Source organism: Cyprinus carpio, chromosome B5 (assembly GCF_018340385.1).
Source record: "Cyprinus carpio isolate SPL01 chromosome B5, ASM1834038v1, whole genome shotgun sequence".
In the NCBI taxonomy this organism is placed as follows: Eukaryota; Metazoa; Chordata; class Actinopteri; order Cypriniformes; family Cyprinidae; genus Cyprinus; species Cyprinus carpio.
Genome location: NC_056601.1, coordinates 2,701,256 through 2,721,936, shown reverse-complemented (window position 1 = coordinate 2,721,936; position 20,681 = coordinate 2,701,256). Strand labels below are relative to the sequence as shown.

General features: G+C 40.6%; 1 protein-coding gene across 1 annotated transcript in view; it reads right to left on the bottom strand.

Annotated features, from left to right (window-relative positions):
• Positions 1-20,681, bottom strand: part of LOC109051339 — a 92,627-nt gene that overhangs the window by 52,177 nt on the left and 19,769 nt on the right. The window contains 5 exon segments of the mRNA XM_042723588.1: positions 565-652; positions 1,060-1,314; positions 1,909-18,105; positions 18,678-18,897; positions 20,201-20,236. Of these exon segments, the coding sequence (XP_042579522.1) occupies positions 565-652; positions 1,060-1,314; positions 1,909-18,105; positions 18,678-18,897; positions 20,201-20,236 (16,796 nt within the window).

The following is a 20,681-nucleotide window of genomic DNA, read 5'->3' as shown; positions in this document are numbered from 1 at the left end:
CACATTTTTTTCAATTACCAAAGCAACCAGAGTATGACTCAGGGAAAAGCTTAAGAAAGTAAGCAGACACTCACAATGACATACATTCAGTGGCTGTTTACAATCAATCTGAATATCTCTCAGCACACACACATACATAAAAACACAAGGCATCAAAAAACTAAACAAATACACAAACAACACAAACATGATAACTCAAAAATTCTAAACTTATTTTACATACAAAACAGTGCACATTACAAAAACTAGTCATTTTCAAAACTAAAACTATACATATTTCTTCATCTTATCCTATAAATACAGGCCATTCAAATGGAATAAACATTAGAAATAACTGAAATGTCATTACTTTCATTCCCAGCAGCAGCCTGTGACTTTGAATTTGTCAAGTGAATCTCAATCAACCAAACAACAGAAGGGCAAAGAACCAGGAATTGTTGAGTTTAGATAAATATCAAGAGAGCAAGCAAGTGAAAAGATGAGGAAGAGGAGGACAAAAAACAAGAATGATTTCTTTTTTAACTGTTTGAAAAGGTGAGAGATGTTTTGTTCTCTCCCTCCTACCTCATGCAGCTTCACTCTGACTTTACTGATGGCCTTCAACCAGCGCAGGCGGGAAGGAGAGAAAGCACGTGGTCCATCTTCATAGAAACTGAAAAAACACAATTAAATGACAAAACCATGTGGCTAAAATCACTCGCTGTAACTACGCTTTTGATTCATTTCCTGGAAGAGTATATTACATGTTTACATATAGTTTGTCACCTTGGAACCATACAGATGGTCTCAAAGCTAAGAGACATGAACTTAAGGGCAACAAAACTCAAATTTAGATGCAGATCGGAAACAAACGTTTAAAACATGATTCTGGTATAATTAACAATGTTTAAGTTTGATTACAGTTAAAATCAAGGTCAAACAATACACCTTTACCAGTGTTGTACTTTACATTTATTTAGCTTAGCTTTTAGGTTTCATATGATTGTATCCCCTTTCCTTGTCTTTTCTAGATTCATTCACCCATCCTCTATTCACATCTATTTGATGTGGAACACTTACCTGTGCTGCCTCTCTGGCTTTCTCCCTTGATTAGCAACAAGCTTGGGCACACACTCTCCCTGTACTTCTTTCTCCACATTTGCATATATCTCTCTTTCCCCTTTTTCTGTTTCATCTGAGGCCGGAAGATGCTGAGCAACAACAGAAGGCCTGATCTGAGCATCTGAATAGCTTTGTTCTTCTGGCTCAGAGCTGAACTGGGAACTTGCTTGGCTAAGGTTACCAGAAGACCCAAATCGAGAACTGTCCACCGGGCTGGTGAAGGAACACAAAAATATGCAATTATCAAATGAATTCTAGAACAACCTCACAGGTTTAAGACTGATAGGCTCAATGTGGTATTTTTTAAGAAACTGAATAAACAAGTGGGAGTCACTGCCAAAACAAAGTCTCAAACTAAATAAAATCTGTTTGGGTAATAAGTCAATTAGGTCATTACAGCAATGCAGTATGAAGAATCTTAGGGAAAAGGTTGAATAAACGTACTGGGAAAGTGCTAATTTTAATGTATTAGAATACTAGATAAGAAAGATAAATATAAAAAAAAATTAAATTAATTAGTAGCAGTGAATTCTAATGTTTGAAATTTAAGCACATTTTAAAGGAGAAAGTGGTTCTTTAAATGATTCTTAATTAAAGGAGCAAACAATGTTCTTGCAATGTTATCTGGTTTATGTATTGTCTTGACATACTGTAAGAAACCAAAATAAAATGATCAAAAACAGGAATAAATAATAAAATGAATAATAATTAATAAAAAAAATAATATCTTGGAAAGATGGAGGGTAACATTCACAACAAATCATAATAAATGGACTAAGAATAACCATTTATTATGATTTTACTAGCCTTTTATCAAAGGTTTGCTGTTGAAGGCTCTCTGATGGCTTTTCTGCACTGGAATCTGTATCAGGAGGGTCCTTGTTCTTGTCTATGCAATCTTGGGAAATTTGGGATTTGTCTACATGTTCTACTTCCAGATGGGAAGCCCCTTGTTTAAATGCTGTCGGACTCTCTGGACTTGCGTCAAAGCTTGGCTGCTTATGTGAAGAGTTGTCACTTGGTCCTTCTGTATCACTGGGATCTGCACTTCCTGTGACCTCTGATTCAAGTGACAATTTATCAGCCTCTGGTTCATCATTTTCTTCAGGATTCAAGTCTGGGTGTTTAGACTGGTTGGCAGGAGGGGTCTGAGGGGGTGAACTTTGCCATGGGAAGCCTATTTTCCTTCCAAACATTGAAGACATTGTCTCTTCCGTTGTAGAAGCTGACTTCTCTTCTTGAAAGAGACCAACAGATAAACCTTTTAAACCGGAAAACAGACCACTGCTCTCTGCTTGTGGCCGTGAAGGGTTGGTGCTGACTGAAGGGGCAGGAGTGGAAGAGCCAAAAAAAGAGCTGAAAGGTTTGGCTGTCTCGGCTGCACCAGACATCAAACCACCAAAGATACCTTTCGAAGGTGGTGAGGTTGGTAGTTTATCTTCATCTACTGCTTTGGGTGTTGATGGTGGGGTTTCTTTGTCTCCTGGTGGTACCTTTGAGGGTAAACCCGATTCAGATGTCTGTGTGTGAATAGTTTCAGATGTCTCAGTGATTTCCTTGCTTGTTTCATCTGGAGATTTGACCTCTTGCTCCTCAACAAGCTTTAATGATTCTGAATCATCTTGCTTCAGTTGTTTGTCTTCATTTACTAATTCAGTGCTTGCCAAAGTTGACTCAGGTTCAGAGACTGCACTTGATTTACTAGCAGCGAGGCTCACTTGCTCTTTAGAGTCTTGTGTTTCATCATGACCTTTCTCTGACAGCTTGGTTTCATCTGATTTTACTACTTCTGTACCTTTAAACAATCCAAACAGATCACCTGTGAGGGAGTCCGTTGGCATGCTGGTTGGAAGATTAAAAAATGAGCTCTTCTGCTGTTGTGGTTGTGCTGGAGCAGAAGGTGGTGATGACTTGAAGAAAGAGGTCTGTGGCACTGAGAAGAAACTAGAAGTTGCTGGCTTGCTAGGAGCACTTGGGCCAGAAAACATTGACATAAACCCAGAAAATCCAGAAGGCTCTGGGGGTCTTTGAGATCCGGGCATTCTTGGTCTTGGTTGATTAATGGCAGGTCTAGGTCCTCTTGGTCCAGGCATTCCGGGTCTGGGCTGACAAAAAGCTCCTGCCATTCTCGGTCTTGGCTGAGCAGGAAAACCCACTTTTCCTGGCTGAGGTACAATAGTGTCTGGTTTGGGCTGTTGCTGCTGCTGAACAGAAGAAATCAACTGTGGATCTAAAGATGGTTGTGTGGTTGCTACTATTAACGTTTTGTCACATTCTTGTAACTTTGGGATTTCATCTGGTTTTTCCTTAAGGTCTGCTTGCTGGCTGTCAGAAATTGTCAATGCAATGCCTTTTTCAGATTCAGCTGAAATTTTGTCTGCTATTTGTACAGCATCAACTTCCCCTGTTCCTTTAGAGAGATTTTTCTCATTTTCTGATGGTTTCCCAGAATCCAGAGGTTTGTTAGTTTCCTGAGAGTTTTCCAGTTCCACACATTCTTCTGATTCAGAGTTTTTCTGCACTGGGTCTCGTGATTCAGATGATTTTTCAGGCTCTACAGTTTTCTCAGATTCTAATGAGACCTCTGTTGGTTTCTCAAGCTCAAAAGGCTCTAAAACTCTCTCTTGCTCGGATGATTTTTCATGCACAAGTTGGTTTAAATCTTTGTCAGATTCTGGACCAGTGGCTACAGTTTCTTTGTCATTTTCCATATCCAGTTCCTCATTTTTAAGTTGCTCATTATTGGTTTGTTTCTCATACATTTTGTCAACAACAGAAATGTCTTCATTTTTAGACTGCTCCTCAGCCAAAGGTACAATCTCTTCAGTCTCGTTTATTGGTGTCACATAATCAGTTTTCTCTGAACTAGTGGCTATAGTTTCTTTGTAATTTTTCATGTCCAGCTCCTCATTAACTTTCTCATTAATGGTCTGTTCCTCATGTACTTTGTCAACCGTTGAAGTTTCTTCCTTTTCAGCTTGTTTCTCTGACAGAGGTGCAACCTCTTCAGTCTCTTTAATTAGTGTCACCATTTCAGACTTTGTATTATCATTTATGGCGAGGTGCATTTCATCAGTCCTCCGTGTATCATTCCCAGACTCTTCCTTCTTTTCATCACTCAGTTTCTCATCCTTCTTTCCAGGAGGTTCAAAGGTTATCTCTGCAGGAACCTCTTCTTTAGCCTCAACTGATGTATGTTCATCTGTAATTGCATCAGTTAAAGGTGGGGGTGTTATATTGTGAGAGTGAGAGAATGTGAGAGAATCCGCCCTTACAGTGGATGCATCTGCAGGTTTTGAATCAGATTTCTTATCATCCATAAAAGACATGAGGCTGAATCCAGTAGATTTTGTTTTATCTGATGAGAACACAGAAGAAACTTTAAAGAGACTTTCTGGTTCAGAGCTTACCGTTGGACTTGGCCCACCAAACATGGAAAACAATCCTTTTCCGGTTGATTCCTTATTTGTAGATTCAGCTGCAGCAGCATCACCTGGTGCTTGGGATTGAGAACTACCTCCACCAAACATGGAAAATAAACCAGGGCCATTGTTTTCCTTGACCCCAGAACCAGGCAAAATACCTCCAAGTATTGAGGATCCAGACCCAGGTGTTTTTGCAGCAGTTCCCCCTGTTGGTGCTGTCGGCTGAGAAGACCCACCGAACACAGAAAATAGTCCTTTGCCCAGTGGTTCTTTGGAAGCGGGCCCTCTTGGAGTTGGACCCCTTGGTGCAGGTCCCGATGTAGTTCTTGGAACATGTCCTGGTGGTCCTCTTGGTCCAGGTCCTGGAGCCATCCTTGGAGTAGGCATGTGTGGTAGTCTTGGTCCTACAGGCAGATCCTTTGGGCCAGACATAGGTGAACCTTGCTGGCCAGGTTGTGACTGAGCAACAGATCCCCCAAATATAGAAAATAAGCCCTTTCCAGGTGGCTCTTTAGGTGCAGATGGTGTTTGGGTTTCTTGAGGAGCAGAACTTCCAAACATTGAGAATAATCCTGTACCTGGCATTTCTTTAGAGGATGAGGACCCAGGGAGTATCCCTCCTAGTATGGACTGTCCACTCTTAGGCTGAGTTTGACCCGAAGATGAAGTGCCAAAAAGTGAGAATATGCCTTTGCCAGATTGCTCTTCAACATCTGTGGAAGACGAAACTGGTTCAGTGCTGGTGGGTGTTGCCTCTTCACGTGATTTTGCATTTTCCACTTCCTCTGTACTTGGTTCAGATTCGGATATGGAGGTTTTTAGAGTGTCTACTTTTTCTGCTCCTGATGACACTGGCCCAGAAGTGATACTCAGTTCATCAGACATTACTTTAAAGGTTTTTAGGGTGTCTTCTGATGGTACTTTTTCAGTTCTTGAGGACACTGATCCAGAAGTGATACTCAGTTCTTCAGACATTACTTTAGAGGATTTTAGGGTGTCTTCTGATGGTACCTTTTCTGTTCTTGAGGACACTGATCCAGAAGTGATACTCAGTTCTTCAGACATTACTTTAGAGGATTTTAGGGTGTCTTCTGATGGTACGTTTTCTGTTCTTGAGGACACTGATCCAGAAGTGATACTCAGTTCTTCAGACATTACTTTAGAGGCTTTTAGGGTGTCTTCTGATGGTACATTTTCTGTTTCTGAAGACACTGGTCCAGAAATGATACTCAATTTGTCAGACATTACTTTAGAGGATACCTCATGATCTTTTATTTTCTCTTTACATATTGTTGATTCTGTGTTTGCACCATCTTCCAGATTAGACACATAGCCACCCTTCTTGTAATCATCATCAGGATAGGTTTTTTCAGAAGAGCTGGCCTCAGGGCAGATACTCTCATTTTGTTCAACGGTGCTTGGTATTAATGGTGCTGAAAATACATCAGAATTGGTAAGTACATCAATAGAGTTATCATGTTTAATCTCTGAAACCTCTGTTAGAGCCTCTGGGGATGCCACTATATTAGAGAGATTAATTTTTATGCTCTGATTGTAAGTTTCTTGAGATTCCACAACCTTGATAGATAAATTGTCTTGAGAACCATCCATGCTTTCCAGAGGAGTCTTGTCAATGATAGGATCATCTTTCTCTATTGTATCAGGTTCATCTGTCATGGTATCTTCCTCACTAGGACAGTCTTCAGGACTGCTAGCCTCTGAAATCATGATGTGAGGTATAAGCATCTTTCTTGGGCCCAATACAGAAATTATTAATGATCGTCCCTCTAGCTCAGTGGGAGAAACTTGAATGAAAGATGGTGTCTCTTCAATTGACATCATCTCAGACAAAACAAGCTGCTGGGGAGTAACATCTAACTGACTAATACGGTCCATCAGAGTATCTTGTGTTGAAACAAACGGAGACACTGCTACTGTTTGAGGTACAGAGAACTGTGAAGTGGCTTGAACTGACATATGCTGGGCATCACATTCACTGACTGTAGCAGAATGATGTTGAGTTGACATTTCATTTGGTTGGCCTACATCAGTCTGGTTGCAAGATATAACCATAAATGGTATCTCTTTCAATTGTGTTTGAAGTGTTAAGGGAGTAACTGTAGACACAGAGGAAGATGTAGCAGGGCTTGTGGATTTATCACTTGTGACTGAAACTTCAGGAAAGGGAATGCTTCCAGAAATATTTTCTTGAGACTGTGTCTCTGCTGGAATAACACAAACATTCATTGGCTCAGAAATTGTGCCACTAAATGTTGGAGCCAAACTTTGAGCAGATGCCTCAGTCTGAGGAACGGTTGTTTTGTTATTTTGTATGAGTGCACTTCTTGTTAAAGGCTGGTCTGTGGGAAAAACTTGAGCTGTAACTGGTGAAACTTCATTAAGTTCAACGGGTGGTCTTATTACAGAAGGTGGTGTATCACTTGCTGGACTTGGAATCTGCACTGTGGGTGGATCAACGAAGGATGATGATGCATGTGCTTTAACAGTAGATGTTATGGTTCCACTGATCACTGTCATGTCTGCTGTTTTTATCACGGTCCGGTTTGGAGATGTTGTCATTTCTTGGTTAAACTCAACACAAACATTTTGTGACTGTTTGACAATTGACGGTATCATTTTATCACTTCTTTGTGAGATAGCTATTGCTGGCTGTGAGCTTGCTCCATCGAACAATGATATCAAACCTTTGACTGACCTCTTTGTGGCTGGGCTTGAATTTGAGACTTCACGACTATCAATAACACTTGTTGTGACAGCAGGACTTGTTGAAAGTGGTCTTGAACATGCCATGGAAACTTGAGAGTTTGTTGTACTTGTGGGTACAACAACTACTGATTCTAGTACAATGGCAGAAGTTGACACTGGCAGGTTTGCAGCAGTAGACACAATATTAGGTGACAAACCATGGTCAGGTATGGATACATCTTGAACTGATATAACTGGAACAACTGAGGTTTGAACAAGTGTATTGTTTAATGCTAAAGGCTTTCCGATGAAAGTAGCTGTCCCACTGTGAGAGGTGCAATCTTCTCCAAAGCTTTCCACTGTTGATTGTTTGATAATACCTTTGGGTCTTGAGACTATAGTTGAAGCAGCAGCAGCAGAAGTAAAAAATGGTTCAGTCCCTTCATTCTGAGTTGAAGCCAAGGGAATTGACTGGTGTGTTACCACCTGTCTACTGATGACAGATCTTTGAGCTACTTGCTGATAAGTTGTATGCTCAGAGAAATTTATGTGAGGCATAGATATTGGGGGCAGGTCACTGAAGGTCACCATTTTAGATGAATTACTGATTTGTTTAGAGAGATTAGCGCCATGTGGATCAACACTTGTGTCGCTTGCAAATGGAAGCTCCTTATTCAAAAGATGTGTGTTTATTGATTCAGCAGGTTCACTTTGTTCTTTCTTTAGTTGTACAGAAGTTTTAGAGAAATGGAAATCAGCTCTGTGCAAATGACTTTTCATCTGATCTGATATATCTGCCATTTGTGTAGGCACACTTGACTGAAAAGATGGGTATGATGCTTGAGGTTTAGCTACATAATTTGATTGGGGGGCCAATATGTCCTCATTTCCTGACTGTTGATAAGAATCTTTCTTATTTGTTGTGGTGGCATATATAACTGCTGTACATGTTGAGGTGTTCTGAGTAGATATGCTAGTAGTCCTTGGAGATGAAAGATCTTTGACATCATCACCACTTTTGTTTCTATTCACGTCAATCATTATGCCAGCAGTCAGGTCAACAGCCCCAACATAGGATTTCTTAAAAGTGCTACTACCATTTTTTGGATATCTGCTTCCAATCCTTGATTTCTCTTCTTCACTTCTAGTAAAATCCACAGGATGTCCATTTTGCAGAACAGAGGAGCAGCTGTGCTTTCTAGGTGAAACAATTACAGAGAAGTCTATCGGTTTGCTGGAGGGCTGAGATTCTACAGTTTGTGTCTTTGAGATTGAGAAGATTCCATTTTGGTGATGGGTAGAGATTTGCTGGCGCAACAAAGGTTCTGTAGTATGATGTCCATTCAATAATTGCATTCGGTGTGGATTAGCTTTTTCCTCTAGTATTGATATAAAAGGTGATGTTTTTTGAGAGACCTGTTCAGAACTTGAAAAAGAATCAACTATTAATGGCATTCCTATTGAGTCTTTTCTTGAATATTTGTTGATGGCTGTTTTATCTTTGACAAGAGACATTTCTCCACTTGGAAGCATTTCTCCTGCTGATCCCTCAGACACCATAGAGGTTGATCGGCCCACAGACATATCAATAGTGGATTTAATCGTGTTAGCTGGAGCCGAAGGTCCTTTTGTTCCTTGAGCTATAGTTGATTTCAAAGAGAAAGATGACATTTTATCAGGCAATTTGCTTTGCCCACGAACTAGTTTAGGAAGCAAAGGAGGATTGACCAGTAAAGGTACACCAGCTAGCTCTTTTAATACTTCAGCATCAGTGGCTGGTCTTGTCTTTACAAGTGACAGCACACCAGCTTCAGTCAAAACTTCTCCACAAACCTCTGTTGGATCTGACAAGAGTTTTGGAGACATGTCAACTATGTCCTTGATTGTATTAGCTGGTGCTGAGGGTATTCTGTCAGGCTGTCCTAAAACAGATGATTGCCATGTTATTTGTAATGTAGGACCCTTGCTTTGAAAGCAACCCACTTTAGCAGAGATGCTTCTGACTTCAAGGGAATGCTGGCTTAATGTACCACTTTTCTTTTCTTTCAGTGTTTCCTGCACTTGTGTTGGAAATGAGGACTCTGACATAAGATTTTCTTGGGAATTAGAGGGTGTTACAATTAAAGGCAAACCAGCAGATGTCCCTGTGGCAATCACAGTAGCAGATGTTTTTCTTTTCATCAATGGCATTGGAGATAATTCTTGCTTTTCCTCTTTGATTTTTTCAATCGGCTTTGGAGACATATCCACAATTGTTTTAACTGCACTGGCTGGAGCAGAAGCTGCTTGCCAACTAGGTGTTTGTCGGCTTAAGGGTGGATTTAACTGGGATGTTTTCACATCCACATGTTGTAAAGAATCACTTTGTCTAACATTCGATTGTGATTCACAACTCATGAAAAGATTTTTCCTCTGTTGTGTTGGAGGGTCCACAATCAAAGACATACCAACAACCTCCTCATTGGCATCTGAGATTGATGTTGATCTTGCTCTCACAAGTGGCAAAGCTTCCTTTTGAACCACCTCAGTTACCACGCCTGAACTAGCTGTTGATTTTGCAGACATATCTAATGTAGCTTTAATCGCATTTGCTGGAGCAGTTGCTATTTGATGACAACGAGCAAGTTGCACTGGCAAGCTTGCAGTTCTGTTATAAGGACGATGATTTTGGCTGGGTAAAACAGGGTCTTCTTGGAAAAACTTGGAGTCATTAGAAGAGAGATGTGGTAACGATTGACGCCTTTGTGGGATAAGAGTTTTTTCTTGCACTGACGGCTCAATAAGCAAAGGCAATCCGACAAGCTTTTCATTGCAATCTGAGATTGATGTTGATCTCGCTCTCACAAGTGGCAGTGCTTCCTTTTGAATTGCCTCAGTAACCACACTTGAATTAGTAGTTGATTTAGCGGACATATCTAATGTAGCTTTTATTGCATTTGCTGGAGCAGTTGCTTTTTGATGATAATGAGAAGGATGCACTGGCAAACCTGCAGTTCTGTTGCAAATATGGTTTTGGCTGCGTAAAACAGGACCTTCCTGGAAAAACGTGGATTCGCTACATAAGAGCCGGGGTAATGATTGATGCCTTTGTAGGATAAAATTAATCTCTGGTGCTGATGGCTCTACAAGCAAAGGCAAACCAAAAGAATCTGTATTCATTTCAGTGACCGATGCCCGTCTGCTTCTTACAAGGGGTACTGCTTCAGTTGCTGAAGTCTCAGTGATCACCGTCTCCATATGCTTATTGGCTGTCTTTAAAGTCATATCCAGTGTTGCTTTGACTGAATTAGCTGGAGCAGTGTTCTCATTATATGACTGTCCAGTCATGTGACTCATTCTCATAGATTCACTAGCAAATGAAGTCTGCCTTGTGAGGCCAATTTGTTTATTTTGAGCAGATATGTGCAATGCTGGGCTTTTCTTTATCTCAGGACATATATGAGGTGATAGTGCATGATGTATGGCAGTCGGTACATGGCTGGGTTTGGAAATTTGCTTAATTGGGCCTCCTTCAATGCGATTAAGTTTAACTGGTGTTGAGGCCGACTTTGATGCTACCTTTAAGGGTGAATCCACCAGGACTCTCTCAGGGATTACTTGAATACTGCTTGCCTGGGACACCTGATCTGAGGCTCGTCTTGCAAGCTGGGGTTTTTGTTTTGGTGATATCGGTGCTTTATTGCCACAGACGTCTTTTTTTATGGGAATTCCACTGTCTGGAGGAAAGTACTGTGGTCTTCTTCTCGGAGAGGCTGGAGCAGAAACAGTTCCCAGAGGCACATCAGACATTGTCATGGAAAGATTTCTGACCTCTAGAGCTGGAAATGTGACATTTAATTCTTTCACTTCCTCATTTAACTCAACAGTAAGATCAACAGCAGCTGTCTCACCCATGTGAAAAGTCTCTTCATTCTGCTTTTTAACTTTTAGTTTTGTTGTGGTAAAGTCAATGATATCCTGAATAGACCTTTGAGCATCAGTATCTGTTGGAGTTTTCTCATTATTACCTTTGTCTTTTTTGCTCAAGGTTCCAGAGAAATCCACAGGTTTAATACAAAAAAGAGTGTCTACTGGCATTTGAGGCTTGTTAAAAAGTAAATTCTGTGGTGGTGGCAATGATAGTTTTTGATTTGACATCACTGTGGAAGGTTTTGGCTTCAAGGGAACTTCTTCAGTCTTAGAGCTATCAAAATTTGATGCTTTCTCTGATGAAGGAGACTGTGTTGACTGTGATGGCTGTCTTGCCAGTTTGTGTTTCTGAGATGCAGCAGAAGGCTTAGAAGAAATACTTGTTGTGACTTGTTCTGAGGTTGGTGGATTAGGTAATACTCGTGGTGTAATGGTTGCACTCTGCTGTGTAAACCCACCCTGTTTTTTTGAATTTGCTGGTGTTACAGGAAGTTTCCTAGTTGATGTAGGTGGCGTTCCATTGCCATTCAGTAGATCAGAAGGTTTTCTAGAAGTGGCCTGAGGTTGTGGTGTAACTGTAGATCCTGTCAATGCTGTGCTTTTAGCTGTTTGTGGTGCAGTAGTTGTCTTTTCAACAAAGTTTACATTTGGTGAAACAATTGGACTGAAAGTTTGCCTGCTTTGAGTTTTCTGGTCAACAGGCTTATCATCTACATATCCTATCCTGATTTCAGGAACTGAAGATTTTATAGTTGAGGGATGTTCTCTATAGCCCACTGATGAAGTAAAAGTAACTGGAGAAGAGAATTGGTGCACAGATACTTCAGGAAAAAGGTCTTTAATACCCTGATTTATCCAGTATGGTCCTCCGTGACATGGGTTCTTTGCTTTCCTAGAGAGGTCAGCTGCTTGAGGTTGCTCCTCTGTAAAAATTATACTTGGCTCTTGTGAACCCATTTTTACTTTTTTGAGATTGTACATGCTGAAGTCAACAGGTTGCTCTGTCTGCGCATTTATGGAGTCCTGAAACATTTGGGAGAACCGCTCAAGATTCATGTTCATAATCCTGTTTCCTTTCTGAAGAGCTGAAGACAAATTAACGGGAGCATTTAGGAGCTGTGAGTCACAATGTTTTTTTCCTGGTATCCACAGAACTTCATCTTCGTTGAACAGAGGTATTTTAAATCCACAAAGTGTCATCTTTGGTTTGTCTTTTTTATGCAGAATACTTGAAATATTTTCAGTGATTTGTTCTAAAACACGGCTCTCCTCTGGGGTAGCACATGCGTAAAGGTGCTTACCAGCCCTATCAGTCAAAAGAGTGTATATATATTCTTCATCCATGTAAACGTAATAGCCACAATCTCCTGCCTCAGCCGGCCACCAAATTCCCTGCTCCAACAAGGACAGCCACTGCTGGTACCACTCAGAATCTTCAAAAAACATGTCATCCTCTATATTTTCACTGGCAGTTACAGAGCTACTGAGGTCAACTGCACCTGGAGTCAAATCCAATGGCCCCTTTTTTTCAGTGAGTCGTCTGAAGAATCCTGAGTCAAATTTTAAATCTAAATGTGATTTTGGGGTCATTTTTGAGTCATTTTTGCTACTAAAGTCTGACATTGACTGGCACGAATATTTTTTTGCTGGTACTTCTGTTGAGAGATTTATGGCAGTGGTTTTCTCCATCCAAGTCTTTTTGGTTCTTTTATCACTGAAGCCATTTAAATTGTCACAGCCTTCCCAGGGTTTCTTGTTTGTGCTACTCATGTCAAACACAATAACATCCTCTCCATTTGCTAGTGGAAGACTACTTTGAAATGGCAGGTTGACAACATCCTGCCAAGGATGTGAGGGTATATGGAATTGACTAGGATCAATGTTTTTCAAGTTCCGCCATTCAGATGTTTCTACAACAGGTTCAGAGGATAATGGCATTTCTATTTGATTTGCAGAATAACAGTCTGGAACTTGTGTTGCTAGCATCTCTGAAAGAGCATAATCATTCAGTTGCTGCCAAAGAAGAGCTTCTATGAGACACTGATGTTCATACAGTTCTGGGGGAATCGCACCATGCACAGCAAATGTATACAGTAGATCTTGGTAGCCATAATTAATAGACGTGCCATATAAGAGTCTATGGATCTCCTCCATGTACTGTTGGGTGGACTTCACTGCAGGATGCAGGTTAGCAGGTTGTTGAGAAGCTTCACTCACTAAATTGTTCAACTCTGAACCAGTGCTGTTGGTAACTGAAGTAGTGGAGTCTTTACTCTGCTTAGACATTAGTCGATCAAGGAAGCCCTTCTCGGAGTCCTTACTTTGTGCTGAAGTATCATTTTCATTAGCTCCAGATTTAAAAATTCCAGAAAGCATACCTGCACCACTATTAGAACTACTTTTTGGCAGTTCTTTGATTTGAGAAGGAAGTTTGGATGAAGTGTCTTCATCTGAGGCACTGCTAAATAGTCCGGACAAAAAACCTTTTTGTGCTGAAACTTTTTGATCTTTTTCTGCACCTCCATCTTCAGAGGACATAAGTTCAACTGGTTTGGCTCTCTGAATCTGTGGACGTCCTTGACTAGGTTTAATTCCAGAATGGTCTTGTTGCTGCTGTTTTGGTTTCTCATCAGGGGAAGCTTCACTTTTTGCTATTGTTACTTCAGCTGTTGTAGTAAGTTTGTTCAAAAATCCAGAGATGATACCACTAGACCCATTTTGCTGATTGTTGGCACTTTGAACAGATGTATTTGCTTGCTGATTGCTTGACTGTGCATGTTGTTGCACAGATTCATCCGAGGTGGCCATTTTGAAAATGCTAGAAAACAGACCACCAGACTGACTTTGCTGTTGTGTTGTTTCTTGTGACACAGTCTGACATTGACGTTGTGGACCTTGCATCTGGCTTCCAGAGGCAGGATGTGGCTGCTGTCCTACAGAAGGTGATTTTGGGGCTGCAGCTTCTGAACCCATCTTCAAAAGGCCAGAAAGAAGTCCACCCGACTGGTTTGAAGGTGGTGGCTGTTGGGTAGATGTTTGACTCTGTCCTGATGCATCTGGCCTACTTCTTTGTTGGTTATGCTGAACTCCAGATGTTGATGACTGAACTGGAGTATCTGCTGATGCAAGTTTGTTGAAAAGGCCTGAAAGCAGACCCCCTTGTGATGGTTCAGGGGTTGATGGTGTATGAGATGAAATCGGATTCTGTCTTTGTAAAGGCTGCCTGTTTCCCTGGTGCAGTTGACTGGATCCAGGAGGTCCTTGTTGTGATTGTGTTGGTGTCTGGTTGGTTGAAAAAAGCCCAGAAAAGAACCCACCCTGTTGGCTAGAAGATTGCTGGGGGGCACTTTCATTTGGATCAGATCTACTGGTTTGCTGTGTGGTTTGTGCCTGGGGTGGTGCAGTGGTGGTGTCTGCAATCTTATTAAGCAACCCAGAAAGCATTCCACTCGGTCCACTTTGAGGTACCGGCTGAGGTGGAACTTGATTTTGTCTTCGCAAGTTTTGTCTGTTACTTTGCTGTGCATTTGGTTGACCAGAACAAGGGGCCTCCTGCTGTGGAAGATTCTGGGGAGCTGGGTCTTTGGCATTATTACCATCTGATGCACTCATACCAAACAGGCCAGAAAGGAAGCCACCTGTCTGGGAAGATAGTGGTTGTTCAGGGGGTTTAGGGCTCTGTTGTGAGGTCAGGTTACTATTTCGAGGATGTGGCTGTTGAGGGACACTCTCTGGGGCTGTTAGCTTGTTCAAAAATCCTGAAAACATTCCACTTGCTGTAGCAGGTGGTGGCTGTGACTGTGCATTTGGTTTGCTGGATTGCTGTTGATGAGGCTGACTGCCAGAACCACTTGGCTGTTGTGACCCTGCAAGAGCACTCTCTGTTAATTTGAGGAGCCCCCCAAAAAGTCCTCCTGTTTGACTTGGAGGTGGTTCAATTGGTGGTGGCTGAGATGGCAGCGGTTGATTCTTTGTGTCTGATTGTTGTTGACTTGGTTGTTGATTACTGTTCTGTTGTGATGCAAGCTGTTGCTGAGGCTGGGATACCTCTCCAGATGCTGGGACAGTCTCAGGGGCAGCCAACTTCAAAAGTCCAGATAAGAAGCCTCCCGACTGAGGCTGAGGTGAAGCTCCTTGAGAGGGCTCATTGGGTGCACCCTCCAATGTTCCTTGCTTTGGGACATTTTGATTTTCAGGATTTGGTGCTGACTGGGCAGGTGCTGTTTGGGGGCTTGAAACTGTATCACTGGCCAATTTCAATAACCCAGAGAAAATTCCAGTGCTCTGCTGTGGCTGGCTGTGGCTTTGAGCAGTTGCAGGTGATTCTTGAAAGGAGTTTCCTTCATTGGAGGGTTGTTGCTGTTGTGGGCCTGTTGATTGGTTTGTGGTTAAAATTTCAGGAGCAGCCATTTTCAATATTCCAGATAACAGCCCTCCTGACTGAGCAGATGCAGCCCCTGGTTGAACCTGGCTTGGGTTTTGGGAACCAGTAACAGAGGAAAGTAACCCTGAGATTAATCCACCCTGTGGAGGTGGACCAGAACTTGCTTGGGGCTTGTTGTTGCCAGATAAAAGACCGGCTAGCAAGCCCTGAGACTGAGGTTGTGCCTGTGTATCATTTTGTGTCTTTGGTTGCACCTGAATCTTTGAATGGCATTGGTCATCTGGCTTGGTATTGGATCCATCTTGAAGTTTAGATGCGTTTTCATTTCGGTCAACTTGATCTGTATGACATTCTGTTGCAGCATCTTCTTCTGCAACTATATCTGCAGAAGCTTCTTCGACATTGGCTGGTTTTTCAGGATTCACAACAACAGTTGGAATGTTCTCTGTGGTTACTGTTGGCTTTGATGAGGCTGGTGTTCCAGTCTGTGGCTTTGGTGGTTCAGTTGAGCTTGCTTTGAACAGATTGGAGAACCAGCCAGTATCTGCATTTCCTTTGGAAACACTTTCAAGCAGTGCAGAACGACTGGACAGTGGTGATTTAGTACCAGCTTGGAGTCCTCCAGGTCTAGAAGTATTGGGATCCTCACCTGTTGTTAGTTTTAGAAATCCAGACAGCATACCACCTTCTTGTTTAGGTGCCTGAGTATTGACTGGAGCATCTGAGGAAAAGAAAGGGAGCTTTAATTTACTGGCAAAAGTACCAGACACATCCTCAGATTCTGGAGCCTCTGCTGGTTTAAAAATAGAAAACATCGAGGGGACCTCAGCTGGCTTATCGTCAGGAGCATTGTTTGATATCAGTGAGTTCAATGACTTCTTAAAGGGGCTAAAGAATCCGGTGTCTTCTGCAGGTGTTTGAGTGGCAGGCTTTGCTTCAGTTTGACTCTCTACTAGCTTGGGTGTAGCCCCTCTGGGCATGGAATCAGGTAATTCGCCAGAAGATTCTGTTTCAGGTAAAAGCTCTACTGAGCCACTTCCTGATCCCCCACATGAGGACTGGTGCTCAGGCTGTGTGCCAGATCCCTCTAAAGACAAACTTTTGGATTTCTCCATTGATACTTCTTTAGACTCTGTGTTTGCCTGAGTTATATTTGATTGTGAAACAGTTTCAGCACTAGATTTGTCTCCAAAAAGCCTGAAAGGGCTCAATCTTCCTAGCACTGAATCGACCACTGTTTGTGTCTGACTTGGAGTGGAATCCTGAGTTTGAGAGCCACTTGAATCAGCAATGTTTGTAGCATCAGTCTCTGATGTTGCACTAGCTGGTCGACTGACCTCTGGGGACTGAAATGGCAACAGTGACTGCAAAGAGAACTTCTTGTCTGCATTAGTTTCCTGATTAGCAGGTGGTACAACAGCGACAGGAGTTGGACCACTAGTTGATTTAGGTATGAAAGAGAACAGCTTTGAAATACCAGACTCTGACTGGGGAGGAACTGGAGATGGAGTTTTTGTTGAAGTTTCTGTTGATTCTGTATTTTCAGCTGCTGGTTTAGTATTTGTGATGGAGTTAAACAAAGAGCTCATGGCATTTTTAACACCTGCAATACCTTGTTCCACAGCATTTTCCTCTTTCAGCTCAGCTGGTTCACCCTCAGTTTTCTTTTCTTCACTCTCGGTTTCTGTTTTAGTGACAGATTTTTGCATTGATTCATATTTACTCATTTCCTCCTCTCTTCCAGCCAGATATTCTGACACAGAGTCAACTAAATTCTGAAGTTCATCCATTGTATCATGATACTCCTTATCTGGCTTCTGCACAGGTGACAATATTTCATCTGGGCCCATTGTGCAATCAATCCCCATGCTACTCGGTTGTTCATAACAGCCTTGTGACCATTCATCATAAGAGGAAATATTTCTTGCATTACTGTAGTAACTGTCATATTCGTACTGTGCATCCTCTTCTACAAACGCCATATCATCTAGCTCCTCTTCAGACCCAAGAGAGAATTGCATTTCATCAGATCCTGCAGACCCATATTCACTTCTTGCTCTCATCCTGGCTTCCTCTTCCTCACAATAAATTGTGTAGTTCTCAAGGGTGTCTTCAAATGAGTTCTTGGCCCACATCCTGGTTTTGTACAACAGCCCCTCTGTATACGGTGCTTGGTTTGTCCTGCGAAGTTGCCTAACTGAAGGAATGATGGAAGTCTCAGGAGGGGAAATTTCATCCTCAAAGTTTTTAGCTTCCTTACTGACCAAACAGACTTCACTGCTGCTTGTGGCTGCTCTCCTGATGGGATTTCCTAATGGATCATACTCCTCAGCCTCCTCCGGGGACACTGCATCACACTCTACTGTCTGGTAAAACCGACTCCCTTTGGAGTCATCCGGGCTGCTCACGATTCTATAAATTTCACTCTTGGTGTCATCATCGTCATCCCACGTTTTCTGTTCTGGTTCCAGGTAATCATCCAGTATGTTATCATTAATTTTGTATTTGGTCTCCCAGTCTTCAACTCCCATACCTGAGTCCACTGGAATCATTCTGACATCATCTGTACCACTTGAAAATCTGGTGTGCATAAAGTGAAAGTGCCAAAAGCATGGATGAGGAGAAGAATGAAAAGGAGAAATTAACAAAATCTTAAATCAAAATATATAGATGGATAAAAACAAACAAAGACAGAAAGATGAGAATGTATGAAACTACTAAAACGGAACATTTTTGGAGCTAAACTGGTTGAAAAAAAAATTCTTAATACAGGCTTAATAGTTCTTAATAGTTGTAATTCTTAAAATTTAGTTTTAACAACTCTTAGATATTATTCATAGATCATATCTTGAGTATATGCATTTTGCCTTACTGCACTGGCAGATTTTTGCACACTGCCCTTGTTTTTATTGCAAACTTTAAACAAGAACAAGTTTGTGCAGAAGTGCAGAAAGACAAAATACAAGTATATTCAAGACATTATCTGAAAATAAGTCATAGTATCTTATTTAGGGTTGCTTCAAATAAATGTAATACTTTAAATAATAATGTTTTTTAAGGATTTTTAGATAATGGGTGGGTAATGCTTTATTTCAAAATTATGTACCAAGCTGTACATGTATTTGTGTAATCAAGTGTTACCTCGAACATACCTCTGTTCCTTTCCTTCTCTATAATCCAAGTCATAGCTCTGGATAGAGTCTGTTCTAGACTCTTTTGACAATGCCTGATTGTGTAATCTTCGGCCAATAGGGTACTGATGTACTGAGGAATTGGGTTGAGCTGTGGTGTGGTATCGTGGAGGCTTGCTGTTTGTCTCACTGCGGTAATCACTGTCCCTGTCTTCCACAGTGCTATCATGGTCATCAAAAGCTACAGCACAATCAAATACAGAAGTAAGTAAAGTGCGGTCAGGGAGGACTTTACCTAAGACTTTAAATTAATTAAATAACATGATTGCAGAGACTCCAGTGACGATGCTAAAGCAGTGATAATTGTGGTATATGCTATACTCCAGCATAAATTATTCTAAACAAAAGGCATTATTTCATAAAACTTCATACTAATGATATTTTTACTTTTAAAAGGTTCTGTCACAACACTGCATAGAAGCTAAATGTAAATTCTAAAAATGGTGGGGGAAAAAAATCAAATGTGACTGCATGTTTTTAAGATTTAAGCTAAACTTATGGTGTCAAAAAAGTTAATGGAGATGTTATTTATCAATTACACATTTCTAAATACAAATCACATGCACAACAAATAAAAGCATGAAGCACAAATATATGCATAATGAAGGAACGAAGAATAACCAAAATGGGAAAGGAGGGAGAACAGTGAAAAATTTATATATGCACTAAACTTCATCTTGTTTTATATACACTATTAGTCAGTAGCTTGGATACATAAACACATTTGTTATTATTAGTATTTTCCAAATTATAAAATAGTAGTAAAGTTACCAATGAAAATAAATAAAAATGCTGTCATAAAAAAAAAAAATGTTAGTTTTGAAATGAAAACCATATGGCACAATTAGAATTAATTTTAAGAATATAAGCATTATCGAAAGATTTAAAGCTGCGGTCAGACTAGACTTTGAGCATAAAAAAATGCAATGGTCATGACATCTTTCAATAAAACATAAATTCAACACATAACAAATAATAATAAATCCAAAATGTAAAACCATACAATCTAATTCACATTCCTCCAATGCTGCAGTTTTACATTTCTGTTCTTTTATTTCAGCTACAAGGTCATGCCTTGACATTTTGATCTGCTGTTAGTCACAACTTCTTCGCATGAGCTTGCTTTTCCACTCTCCCACATTTGCATGTATATGAATGGAAGTCAATGGAGCGAAAAGTGTAGTATGACATTTAAGTAGGCAAACATAAATTCAGTGTAGTATGTTCAAACACATGAGACTGGTACTGCACATTAGACATCTTGGTGTCTTACGTTCTGGTATATTACTAATAAATCCTAGATATTTTACTTAATCACTCTTTAAGAATCTGTTTGCGACTTTGTGTAATGTAAATAACATTTTCCATATCAAGTGCCTCCAACCGAACCTTATTTACTCTCTCTGTAAATAATAAAAGATAATGGAAAGAAAGAAGAAAGGAAGTGAAATGATGATTAGTTACAACACACATGAAGTACATACTCTGCTGATCATTCCATCCAAAGTATGTCCAATTGCCTAGTGGTGTGGAGAAAGTTAAACAGCAGAAGATAGATATAATGATAACGCTTTACAATAAGATTCCATTTGATAACATTAAATACCTACATTAGTGAGCAAGAACTTATAATGAAACAAAACTCTTTTCATGAAGACCCTAATGTCTCATAACAACTTGTGAGAAATGGACATCCAATGTCCCCTTTAAGAAAGATCCATTAATACTTTAACACTGAAAACGAGCAGTACATTTGTTAGTCAATGCATTGACATTAACTAATACAATCTAATTGTAAGTGTTACTCATAAATCTGCTTCTGTATTTTTTTGTTACAAAATTATATCAAATATTTCAGTAAATTACTTCACGGTTTGGTTGGTCACCAAAAATGAATATTCAGCAATTAGTTACAAATCTGTAAGACATTTCTTTTCCATGGAACAAGAAAGTAAATTCACAGAA